Source organism: Ranitomeya imitator, chromosome 6 (assembly GCF_032444005.1).
Source record: "Ranitomeya imitator isolate aRanImi1 chromosome 6, aRanImi1.pri, whole genome shotgun sequence".
Lineage (NCBI taxonomy): Eukaryota > Metazoa > Chordata > Amphibia > Anura > Dendrobatidae > Ranitomeya > Ranitomeya imitator.
Window position 1 is genome coordinate 510,899,370 of NC_091287.1, and position 12,256 is coordinate 510,911,625.

General features: G+C 42.0%; 1 protein-coding gene across 2 annotated transcripts; it reads left to right on the top strand.

The window, feature by feature from the left end:
• The first annotated feature begins 2,288 nt into the window (after positions 1 to 2,288).
• LOC138643063 (pneumococcal serine-rich repeat protein-like) lies at positions 2,289 to 7,056 on the top strand. 2 transcript variants are annotated; one of them, XM_069731783.1, is made up of 8 exons: positions 2,289 to 2,449; positions 2,820 to 2,902; positions 3,272 to 3,354; positions 4,181 to 4,242; positions 4,329 to 4,415; positions 4,572 to 4,767; positions 4,915 to 5,074; positions 5,847 to 7,056. In XM_069731783.1, the coding sequence occupies exons 4-8, from the start codon at positions 4,198 to 4,200 to the stop codon at positions 6,946 to 6,948; spliced, it is 1,590 nt and encodes a 529-aa protein (XP_069587884.1). In that variant the 5' UTR covers positions 2,289 to 2,449; positions 2,820 to 2,902; positions 3,272 to 3,354; positions 4,181 to 4,197; the 3' UTR covers positions 6,949 to 7,056. The 2 variants fall into 2 exon arrangements, with proteins under 2 accessions (XP_069587884.1, XP_069587885.1); XM_069731784.1 differs by having other exon boundaries at positions 2,289 to 3,354.
• Positions 7,057 to 12,256: the final 5,200 nt, after the last annotated feature.

Below are 12,256 nucleotides of genomic sequence, written 5' to 3' on the forward strand. Positions count from 1 at the left end.
TCTGCGTGGATTTTTGTAGTGTTTTATACTGACCGTACAGTATTCCATCCTGTCCTATCTATCAAGCTAGACTGGCCTCCTGTGCTCATCCTGGTTTCATTCTGTGTATGTCTTTTCCCTCTCCACTCACAGTCATTATTTGTGGGGGGGCTAATCTATCCTTTGGGGATTTTCTCTGAGGCAAGATAGTTTTCCTGCTTCTATCTTTAGGGGTAGTTAGCTCTTAGGCTGTGACGAGATGCCTAGGGAGAGTTAGGAGCATTCCACGGCTACTTCTTGTGTTGTGTTGAGCTTAGGGACTGCGGTCAGTACAGTTACCACTTCCTTCAGAGCTCGTTCAATGTTGCTCCTAAACCACCGAATCATAACACCACCCGCCACTATTAAGTAGTTACTGTAAATGCCGCTGCCAAACGCTGGCAGCGGCATTTAACTACTGCTTCCGGCCATCCAGCCAGAAATGCGCTCATCACTGACCCACTGATCGGGGGTCTGAGATGCATTGGCATGACAACCAGAGGTCTCCATGAGACCTCTATGGTTGTTAATGCCGGCTTACTGTGAGCACCACCCTGTGGTCGGCACTCATGGCTAGCTTATAATTCAGCTACATAAGAACGATCTGAGCATCGCTCCTATGTAGCTGAGCCAATCGAGTTGTGCCAGCTTCTAGCCTCCTATGGAGGCTGTTGAAGCATGGCAAAAGTAAAAAAAATGTTTAAAAAAATATGAGAAAATAAAAAAATATAAAAGTTTAAATCACCTCCTTTCGCCCCATTCAAAATAAAACAATAAAAAAAATCAAATATACACATATTTGGTATCGCCATGTTCAGAATCGTCCAATCTATCAATAAAAAAAGGATTAACTTGATTGCTAAACAGCGTAGCGAGAAAAAAATTTGAAATGCCGAATGACTTTTTTTGGTCGCCGCAGCATTGCCTAAAAATGCAATAACAGGCGATCAAAAAAACGTATCTGTACCAAAATGGTATCATTACAAACGTCAGCTTGGCACGCAAAAAATAAGCCCTCATCCGACCCCAGATCATGAAAAATGGAGACGCTACGGGTATCGGAAAATGGCACTTTTTTTTCTTTTTAGCAAAGTTTGGAATTTTTTTTCACCACTTAGATAACAAATAACCTAGACATGTTAGGTGTCTATGAACTCGAATTGACCTGGAGAATCAAAATTGCAGGTCAATTTTAGCATTTCTTGAACCTAGCAAAAAAGTCAAACAAAAAACAAGTGTGGGATTGCACTTTTTTTTGCAATTTCACCGCACTTGGAATTTTTTTTCCCATTTTCTACTACATGACACGGTAAAACCAATGATGTAATTCAAAAGTACAACTCATCCTGCAAAAAATAAGCCCTCACATGGCCATATTGACGGAAAAATAAAAAAGTTATGGCTCTGGGAAGGAGGCGAGCAAAAGACGAACACGGAAAAACGGAAAATCCCAAGGTCATGAAGGGGTTAAAAACAGTCAGTGAAATATTTTACCTTACAAAATGAATCCACTGTGATTCCCTGCTGTAATGTCAGTATTCTCTTTTGCTTCCTCCCCTGTCTGGGAGATGTGCTATGCTCCGTACATGGTCAGACACAGTCAATTTTGAAAATGAACTTTCGGGAAAACCTCTTTAATGTGACCGGCTTCCTCTGCCTGTAAGTAATGATAAACTGACTGAACAAAGAACTAGTCTGAACTGGTGCTAACCAAAAAAGACTTGCATAGCAAATAGATAAATGGTTGCACTCAATTGTAGTAAAGCAAATGAATGTGTGATACATGAAATGTGAATAGCATAATGGCTCGTGAAATCTATGAAAAAACACGAGATGCTTAGCACAAAATTTGGCCAGGTCAGGGATCTGGTTCCGACTTTCCTATAAATACAGGCTTTACCATGACATTAGCCAGAGGTAAGTGTTCACATAAGGGTACGTTCACATTAGCGTCATGCGACGCTGCGTCGCCGACGCACGACAACGCATGCGTCATGCGCCCCTATCTTTATCATTGGGGACGCATGCGTTGCGTTGTTGTGCGTTTTCAGTAAAACGCACGACGCATGCGTCGTAACACCGCACCTGGGTGGCGTCGGAGACGCTACATGTTGCATTTTCGGAGCGCCAAAAAAACGCGCGCGTCGCTCGTGCGTCGTCAATTCGTTACAATTTCCCATTGAAACGTATTGACGACGCACTTGCGTCGCGGGTGTGCGTCGTGCATGCGTTGTGCGACGCATGCGTCGTAACATAAAATGAAACAAAAAAGTTTCTAGACAGTGTCTAGACAGTGCAAACAGTGAGAAAAACATCCCCCATATATAAAGAAAATGTAGGATTGTTTGTCACTTCTGCTGCCGGCTACACAACAGGCAACATCAGACCAGACACATCAGAGCAACTGTCTTCTCATCCGCTGTCCAGAGATGTAAGTATAGAATGATTATGTGCATTTTCTACATGTTTTTACAATTATTTTTGCAAGTAGTGCTTTATATTCTGCACTGTGGCTAAAGATATTGTGGTCTTTTTGGTCTGGTTTTGATGTACGGCATTGTGTATAGGATGGCGTTTCATTGTCTGCGGCCTTGATTAGTGTTCTTTCCAAGATTGATTTTGAGTTTCCATTTTTTGGTTTGGTGTTGGTTTTTGTATTCAGTTGTGCTGTTTTATTCTTCCGTTATATGATGGCGTTTCATTGTCTCTGGCCCTGTCGGTTGTTTTGTAAAGTATGGTAGTATAGAATGATTTTGCGGCCTTTTATTACATTTTTATTGCAATTTGTGTATTATTTTCAGCACTGTGGTTGTGTAAAGAATTATTAGGCAACATCAGACCAGACACATCAGAGCAACTGTCTTCTCATCCGCTGTCCAGAGATGTAAGTATAGAATGATTATGTGCATTTTCTACATGTTTTTACAATTATTTTTGCAAGTAGTGCTTTATATTCTGCACTGTGGCTAAAGATATTGTGGTCTTTTTGGTCTGGTTTTGATGTACGGCATTGTGTATAGGATGGCGTTTCATTGTCTGCGGCCTTGATTAGTGTTCTTTCCAAGATTGATTTTGAGTTTCCATTTTTTGGTTTGGTGTTGTTTTTGTATTCAGTTGTGCTGTTTTATTCTTCCGTTATATGATGGCGTTTCATTGTCTCTGGCCCTGTCGGTTGTTTTGTAAAGTATGGTAGTATAGAATGATTTTGCGGCCTTTTATTACATTTTTATTGCAATTTGTGTATTATTTTCAGCACTGTGGTTGTGTAAAGAATTATTAGGCAACATCAGACCAGACACATCAGAGCAACTGTCTTCTCATCCGCTGTCCAGAGATGTAAGTATAGAATGATTATGTGCATTTTCTACATGTTTTTACAATTATTTTTGCAAGTAGTGCTTTATATTCTGCACTGTGGCTAAAGATATTGTGGTCTTTTTGGTCTGGTTTTGATGTACGGCATTGTGTATAGGATGGCGTTTCATTGTCTGCGGCCTTGATTAGTGTTCTTTCCAAGATTGATTTTGAGTTTCCATTTTTTGGTTTGGTGTTGGTTTTTGTATTCAGTTGTGCTGTTTTATTCTTCCGTTATATGATGGCGTTTCATTGTCTCTGGCCCTGTCGGTTGTTTTGTAAAGTATGGTAGTATAGAATGATTTTGCGGCCTTTTATTACATTTTTATTGCAATTTGTGTATTATTTTCAGCACTGTGGTTGTGTAAATACATAGTTGTATGTTTCTGGTTGCGATGTATGGCGTTGTATCCCCTTCTATTTTCTCCGGCACTGTTGGTTTCATTGTAAAGTATTTATGTTTCTGCCCTAATTTTTTTTCGTGTTGAAATATTTTTTATTACAACCACATATTGTGTTTTTTGTGTTGATCCGTGCATACTATAATTTTTCTTTTTTTAAAAAATCTTTTGGGATTACTACATTGTGTACTTGTTAATTTTCTTATCTTTAGCCTTTTGTACTCTGGCATTGGGTTGTCTCTGCCATTGTTTCTTTAATCTAATCAATGTGGCAGTGTAGTTTGCTCATGGTTAGTTCAGTTGGAGTGCAATGTTATTTGTGGTTTAAATGCCTTTTTTTTTTAATATTATTTATTGCATGATAGTGCATAGGAGCATAGTCAATGTTATTTTTTTGTTAATTTCAGAACTGCTTTAATTAGTCATGGCCAGCGGCAGTGATTCCGGCACCCCACCGCTGAGGAGTCCGGTGAGTACATGATCTACTATTGCTTGCTATATTTTCGCTGTCATTTGTAGATGGGTCACTCAACTTTTTGTTAAACTATTTTGCAGGCTTCTTCAAGTGAGGAGGAGAACCAGGAGGAAGAGAGGGAGCAGCAGCAGGGACCACGGGGCCAAGCTGTGGTTGTAGGACGGAGCGTAAGTATTTATTTCAAACCTTTATTTTTTTTTTTTTTTTTGCGGGTATTGGGGGGGTGGTGGTAGGGTGTGGTGTTGTGTGTAGTAGGTGTTGGTGGAGGAGATAGGGACAATTTTTTTCTCTTTCAAACCTTCATATTTTCCATTCTTTTCTAGGTTTCACAACGGGCCCTGGATGAGCCACTTAACATTGACCTAATGGTGGCATCAATAGAAGCACGGGGCCCGTTGTGGGACAGCCGTGACCCCCAGCACGCGGACCAGGGCATATTGCGGCGTCTGTGGTTGGAGGTGGCACAAACGCTGTGGGATGGCTTCGACAGCGCTAACGCCAAGGCCAAAGCCAGTTTCCGTAAGTATTTAAAAAATAGTGCTGTGACCCATCATGCCAGGATTACACAACCGTCTGTGATGTCTTTGATTGGGATTGCACACGGTTGCGTAATCTTTTTCGATATATTATCTAAAACCTTTTTTTTTTTTTTTTTTTAATACACAGTTAAACAATTGAGGACCAGATGGCGCTCCATGAAGGACCGTTTCAAGAGGGGCCTGAAAAAGGAGGGACAGGCTCGTAGTGGTGCTGGCGCTTCAAGGACCTCGGTGTACAAGCATAACCGTATACTGCAGTTCTTGCGACCGGTCCTTGAAAGCAGAGAGTAAGTATAGTACCTATTCACACACCTAGTTTTCACAACATGCATATTCACATACTACATTCCAGTCACGTTGCTTATTGCCCAGCCATTTATTTTGCCAAGTACCAAGTATATAAATGAAGTAAAAAAAGGCTAGTTCACAGAGTTGTGCAAAAATACATACTTTTCTCCTCTTGAATCATAAGCAGAGGATCAAACATCAGCACAATACAATAGACTCTATCTACGTGTTTCAGGTGACAGGGAACATCAGACCTGAAACGCGTAGATAGTTTTTTTATTGTATTGTGCAGATGTTTCATCCTCTGCTTTTGATTGAAGTTAATAATTTTTTTTTTTTAAACTTTTCACCACTCGTTGACCTTGAATTTTTTATTCATTTCTTATCTTCTCACACTTGCCAGGTGTATCTACGATTTTTTATACATAATAAAGTTAAATATAATAGATACGGCATACATTCCACTGCAAAGCTGGTTAGGTTCCCATGGTTGCTCAGCTCGCAGGACCTGTGATGACGTCTCGTTCACATGACCGTGACGTCATGGCAGTTCCAACCTAAGCATAATTGTCTGGCGTTGCAAACTAAAAACTTGGGTGACTCTTTAGAATTAAATAAATACCGTTTGTTTAATATTGATGGTGCATATGCAGTGTCAATATTAAAAATAGTGTAATATTAATGGCGGTAATGGATACCTGGCGGTAAAATGTTCTGACGCATGTGAAATGTGATATTTTTTATACTAATGGTTTCCTTATGTTTTCACAGAACACACAGCAGCACCCGCGAGACTGTCCAATCCTCAAGACGACCCTCAAGAGCGGTCCTTTGTGAAGCGCCATCTGAACTGTCGCGGCCATCCCACAGCGAGAGCAGGTCTGCAACAACACAATCTGGCGAACCGGCAGCCGGTCCATCAGATGTTCCTCTGGCCGAGGCCTCTGTTGCTCCGTCCTTTGGGTCTTACCGACAGCGTCAGCGGGCCTCGGACAGGGCGCCCATGTCCGAATTTTTACATCTGAGTACCGTATTTCAGAATGGTTTCAAGGCGCTGTGCGATAAAATGTGCAATATCGAACGGCGTCTTGAAAACATCGAAACGGATCTCTCGAGGACGGCAAAACATTTCTTTAGTGCCATTCACAACGGCATGGTGGAACATCTTACGCCGGAACTCCAGATTTCGTTCATGCAGGGCTGCAACAATTTATATGTCAGTGCTCTGCAGCAGGCTCGGGTCATGCAGTCAGCGACAAATATGCCCGCAGTACCATCGCTGGCTGCCATGACTCCGACTCCTGCTGCAGAGCACCACCACAGAGGTCCGCGTGCCGAGGGCCACCGCCGCCGCCACCGCCACCACAGAACTGAGCCCCAAAGTTCCGAGCCTGACAGGCCTTCAAGGGGGCACAGACGGGAAGCCGACCCCCACCCAGAGGGAGAGAGGAGGAAAAAGAAGAAGAAGAAGACCATGACGACCACAAGCACTACGTCCTTGGCTATGGCTGCTCCCACAAGTACCACCAGAACACAGCCTGGGTCGACCCGGAGCACACCAAGTACCCAGGCTGGGTCTACACGGAGTACACCCACTACCCAGCCTGGGTCAACCAGGAGTACACCATCTACACAGCCTGGGTCGACCCAGAGCCGGAGTAGCCAGCCAAGGACACTGGTCGTCCCTCCTCCTCTCTCACCTGCTTCTGTTGCAGTCTCGCCACCACCATCCACTGGCTGGACTGATGTCGGCATCCCGTCTAGTGTCATAGAGTATGCTGCTTCCTCCCCCTCTTCCTCCTCCTCGGTCTCCTCATCACAAAAAACTGGGGGATATGAATCCCCTTTGGTTGCGGACATTGGCACCCCTTAAAACCGGGTTCCCTTTTTTTTTTTTTTTTGTAACACAAAATAAATTTGTTATATTTTTTTAAAAAAAAATTTTGGTTTTTATTGTCTCAAATAAAGTTTGCACCAAATCACACCTTGCGCCGTACACACAAATCGTGTCTTTGTAACACCAGATGTGCAATGTGTGACAATATTATCTCTATTTTTTTTAACATTTTCTTATATGGCTGTCGTTCATTGTACTCAGATGTTACAAACACAAACAGCATTGCTCAATATGTCACGTTTACAAAGTACCATCACACAACGATTTCAGTATGGATATAGTTGTTTTAACTTTGTCTTTTCTGAAATCGTAAAACGATTGAGCCCCTGCTTTGATTTTTTGGTTATCAGCAAATGATTTGGAATTTTTTTTGGGTAACTTATCAGAAGCTGTCATTGTTGGATTGGTGAGTTCACACCAATCCAGCGATGTCTTTGTTTTAAACAAGGGAAAATTGGGTAGTGCACTGTTTTAATCACTGAAATAAAAAGTTTACAATACCCCACTAATATAAAAAGGTGTCTACCAAGTCCCTCGCCGTCATCTTTCCGCACTGACACTGTGATTCCCGCCCGTAAAGCTGAGCACACCGTTGCCTTAAACGCTGTGCTGTGCTTTAGGGCTGGCACAGTACGGGAAGCTGACGGCGATGGACGTTTCACACACCGTAGTGTAAAGGTACCTTCACACATAACGATATTGTTAACGATATCGTTGCTATTTGTGACGTAGCAACGATATAGTTAATGAAATCGTTATGTGTGACAGCGACCAACGATCAGGCCCCTGCTGGGAGATCGTTGGTCGCTGAATAAAGTCCAGAACTTTTTTTCGTCGCTGGACTCCCTGGAGACATCGCTGGATCGGCGTGTGTGACACCGATCCAGCGATGTCTTCACTGGTAACCAGGGTAAACATCGGGTAACTAAGCGCAGGGCCGCGCTTAGTAACCCGATGTTTACCCTGGTTACCATGCTAAAAGTAAAAAAAACAAACACTACATACTTACCTAACGCTGTCTGTCCTCCAGCGCTGTGCTCTGCACTCCTCCTGTACTGGCTGTGAGCCGGAAAGCAGAGCGGTGACGTCACCGCTCTGCTTTCCAGCTCACAGACAGTACAGGAGGAGAGCAGAGAAGCAGAGCGCAGCGCTGGAGGACAGACGGCTGTAGGTAAGTATGTAGTGTTTTTTTTTTTTTACTTTTAGCATGGTAACCAGGGTAAACATCGGGTTACTAAGCACGGCCCTGCGCTTAGTTACCCGATGTTTACCCTGGTTACCGGCATCGTTGGTCGCTGGAGAGCGGTCTGTGTGACAGCTCTCCAGCGACCAAACAGCGACGCTGCAGCGATCCGAATCGTTGTCTGTATCGCTGCAGCGTTGCTAAATGTGAAGGGGCCTTAAGGTTTTTTTTGTAATTAACATTACATTAACAATAGTAAATATCGTGAGTGTGGCATTACACAGATTGCTCTTTTTTTGTTGCTGGGGAGCTGTATGTGTGACAGCTCTCCAGCAACCATGCGACAACTAAACAACGATCTCGGTCCAGTCGTATCACTGGTCGGTATCGGTGGATAATAGTTTTATTAAATGTACCTTAAGAATATTGTTCAGGTGAGATGGAAGCAATGTTGACAGTGTCACCACTATTTGACTCTGGACGTATTATAGCATCCTGAGTACAATAGTGTTCACTCTGTAGAGTTTAGCAAACATGATCGTCTCCCTCCTTGTCAAGCCTTGTTCCATATGCAAATAGTCTGCAGGATTAAAAATGGTTGACAAGGTGGGAGCCGATTATGTTATGCCTCAATACTATGAAACACACAAATTTTGTGGCACACACATTAGTACTTTCAATAAATTCAATAAATTTCAATAAATTAGGATTTTTTAAATTTTATTAATATGTATAAACGTATGAATTTTTTTTTTTTAAAAACTGAAAGGCTCAAGAAGTGTATTTGAAAACACAACACATTATACATCCAGGGAACATTAAAACAATAACCATAGAATCACCATACATAGGATGGTTAAATGATGAACACAACAGTGTTTACATGACATCATAATAAAACATACAGAATTAGACCATTTCATCTTGCCATGAAACACGGCCAACATCGGAAACAAAGTATGCAGCAAATTGGTCCCTCATATGAGCAATCTCCACAGTTGTCCGCAGAGGATGATCTTGATAATCAGGCAATGGATTTTGTATGTGTTCATCGAGTTCCACGTTGACTCTCTCTTTATCAATAATAAAATTGTGGAGAACCACACACGCCTTCACCACCTCATCCACTGTCTCAATTTTCAAATTTATAGCGGATCCTAATATACGCCATTTGGAGACCAGGATGCCAAAGGCGCACTCCACAGTTCTTCTGGCCCTGGACAGTCTATAATTAAATATAGTTTTGGTACGGTCCAACCCACGACTGGAGTACGGTTTCAGTAGGTTGCCACTCATTGGAAAAGCCTCATCACCAACAACAACAAATGGCAGGTCCGGGCCGTCAGTGTTGGGAAGAGGTCGTGGATGGGGGAAATTAAAATTGTTATTGTACAATCTTTGGCCCATATCAGACTCCTTAAATGTCCGTGAATCATTTGCACGACCAAAGGCTCCAATGTCCACAGCGAGAAACCTGCAGTCCGCACCAGCAATTGCCATCAGCACAGTGGAAAAGTATTTTTTATAATTATAAAAAAGAGATCCACTTCTTGACGGCTTGGTAATCCTAATGTGCTTCCCATCCACAGCTCCGATACAGTTAGGGAAAGAACAAACTTTGTGGAATTTTTGGGCGTTGGCATGCCATATTTCTTGTGTAGGGATGGGCAAAAATTCCTCCCGGAGGTTGTCCCACAATGCGCGGCATGTGTCTGCAATAATACCCGACAGTGTTGAGACTCCAATCCGAAACTGGAAATGCAGTGATCTCAATGTCTCTCCGGTAGCCAGGAAACTGACAAGAAGAAAAATAAATAAATATAATTAATTTAATTGTTATGAATGAATTTTCCATTTTTAATTACAATCCCCCACCCCGCAAAACAAAAACATGTTAATTTAAAAAAGGGCTAGAACATATAAATCCTTCACATTCCATTACGTACCGTAGAGTCACCAGCAGACGCTCCTCAGGGGAAATCGATTTACGGAGCTGCGTGTCCTGCCTGGAAATGGTTCCTTCCACCAGACGCAGCAGATATCGAAAGCTGTCTTTTGTCATCCTGGTGTATTCTAAGTATTTGTCCTGGTTCTCATTTAATTCGCCAAAAAGACAATGGTACGCTCCACGACTCTCTCGGACTTCCACTATAGGGTGAAGCCAAAAACGCCGCCGACTCCTTCTCCGTAGTTTGTCTCTTCTCCTCTGTTCATGACAGGCAAAAGCATAAGCTATAGCAAGGGCTAATTCCAGCTCAAAAGTGAGGTAGATACTCTCCATGGAACGATCCATCTTGATGCTGTATGGTTGGAAATAAGGTATGCGGGGGTATATATACCACTATGACATTAATACCCACCCCCATCTACCCATTGGTGACATTATCGATTGTCTAGACACTAGACCCACCCTCTTCTATTCATTGGTGGTGTTATCTAGTGTCTAGACACTAAATTGTGGCTCAAGATCCAATCAGTGTTTGCCAACGCATGCGTCGTAAAACGCTGCGTTTTTTGGTAAAACGCACCAAAAACGCACCGAAAACGCTGCGTTTTACGACGCATCCGTCAGACGCTTGCGTCATAAAAGTTGCGTTTTGCGTGCGTTTCCGATGCGTCGTGCGTTGCGTCAGCGACGCAGCGTCGCATGACGCTAATGTGAACGTACCCTTAGAGGGGGTAATACACAGTGTTAAGAAATGGGGTATGTGAACTTTTGATTAGGGTCATTTGGATATTTTGGGTTGTCATTATGATTTAATAAGAGAAAACACAGTAGTTTGACAATAAATGGTTTCACCCAACCACTAACCATGAGTGGAGAAAAACCTTTGGTGTTATCATTCATATACTCTGAAAAAAGGCCAAGAATACAAAAATTCTGCTGGGGTAAGTAAACTTTTGGCACAACTGTATTTTTGTTTTCCATCCAGCCCAACCACTTTTACTAGACAAGACTTGTTGCTACAGAACATGCTGGCAAAATGTCTTTGGTTCATTTTCTTTTGCAACATCTCCAATTTTCAAAAAGTGAAATGAGAAATATTGCATCTTACATATAACATAACCACATGCCATGCCCCTGAAAATACAGTATTTCTACGACCCATTGTGCCAATTAAAATTGTCGTAATGTAAACATAATATCCATTGTGCAGTCAAATCAACTCTGCTGAGAAAAACATATATAAAAAAACCCTTCTTTCATCTAGTCTACAAAATAATTGATTTTTAATAGTGTTTGATGCAGGTAATCCAAGTTTGTCTCAAAGTGTTGACTTGCAATGCCGGGAATTCACCACTCAGTGTCACCAGTGCACCGGGAATGTTTCTCCTTGTAATTTTTTCTCTGTGATCAGGATAACTTTTTACGACACCTTTTTTGGTGCTGAATCCTGGAGTGGGAGAATCCCACCATTATCACAAGCCAAAAACCTGTTACATGGGTTGTTGTCTCTGAGTTCCATTCACCTTTTCATTCTCTTTAGGTAAGTTTTGTTTACTTTTATACAAACTTTCTCTAAGTTAATTTAGATTTGTCTCTTCTCCTGACAAGTCTGTTTTAGTGAATAGATGCATAAAACCTAATTCTGGAAAGACTTTCCTTAGGACGACTTAAGAGGAATGGGCTCCAACCTAACCATCAAAATGATGGGAACATATAACATATAATGTCCATATAAAGAAAAAGAAGAGAAAGAAGTATGCAAAGACAATGATAACATTTATTTATTATAAGATTAAGGACAACATGTGGGAAAACAAAACAGACTAAAAACATTTAAAACACCAAACATGGTGTACAAAAAACCACAATGTTAAATGTATGTATGCAAGACGCATGCGGATTGGTACGCAGGTATACGCTGCGCACACATACGCAAATATGGAACCGGCCTTAGCTCTCTTGTCAGAGTGAATGCTCTTATACACATGAAATATAATCTATGATGGGAGTGGAACCCCAAGCATATCGACACAAGGTGAGGAAGACACCTTGTGTCGATACGCGTGGGGTTCCACTCCCACCATAGCTATGTTGAAGGTGCCGTGAGCAATGTGTTGGGTTTCTTGAGCATGGAGTGAATTTCTTGTATGATG

What these genes read in the sequence shown, in the direction of transcription:
- LOC138643063 (XM_069731784.1), top strand. Translation starts at nt 4,198, where the DNA reads ATGGCCAGCGGCAGTGATTCCGGCACCCCACCGCTGAGGAGTCCG. An exon ending in CTGTGGTTGTAGGACGGAGC is followed by an intron (nt 4,416 to 4,571) that starts GTAAGTATTTAT and finishes ATTCTTTTCTAG; the next exon opens with GTTTCACAACGGGCCCTGGA. An exon ending in CCGGTCCTTGAAAGCAGAGA is followed by an intron (nt 5,075 to 5,846) that starts GTAAGTATAGTA and finishes ATGTTTTCACAG; the next exon opens with AACACACAGCAGCACCCGCG.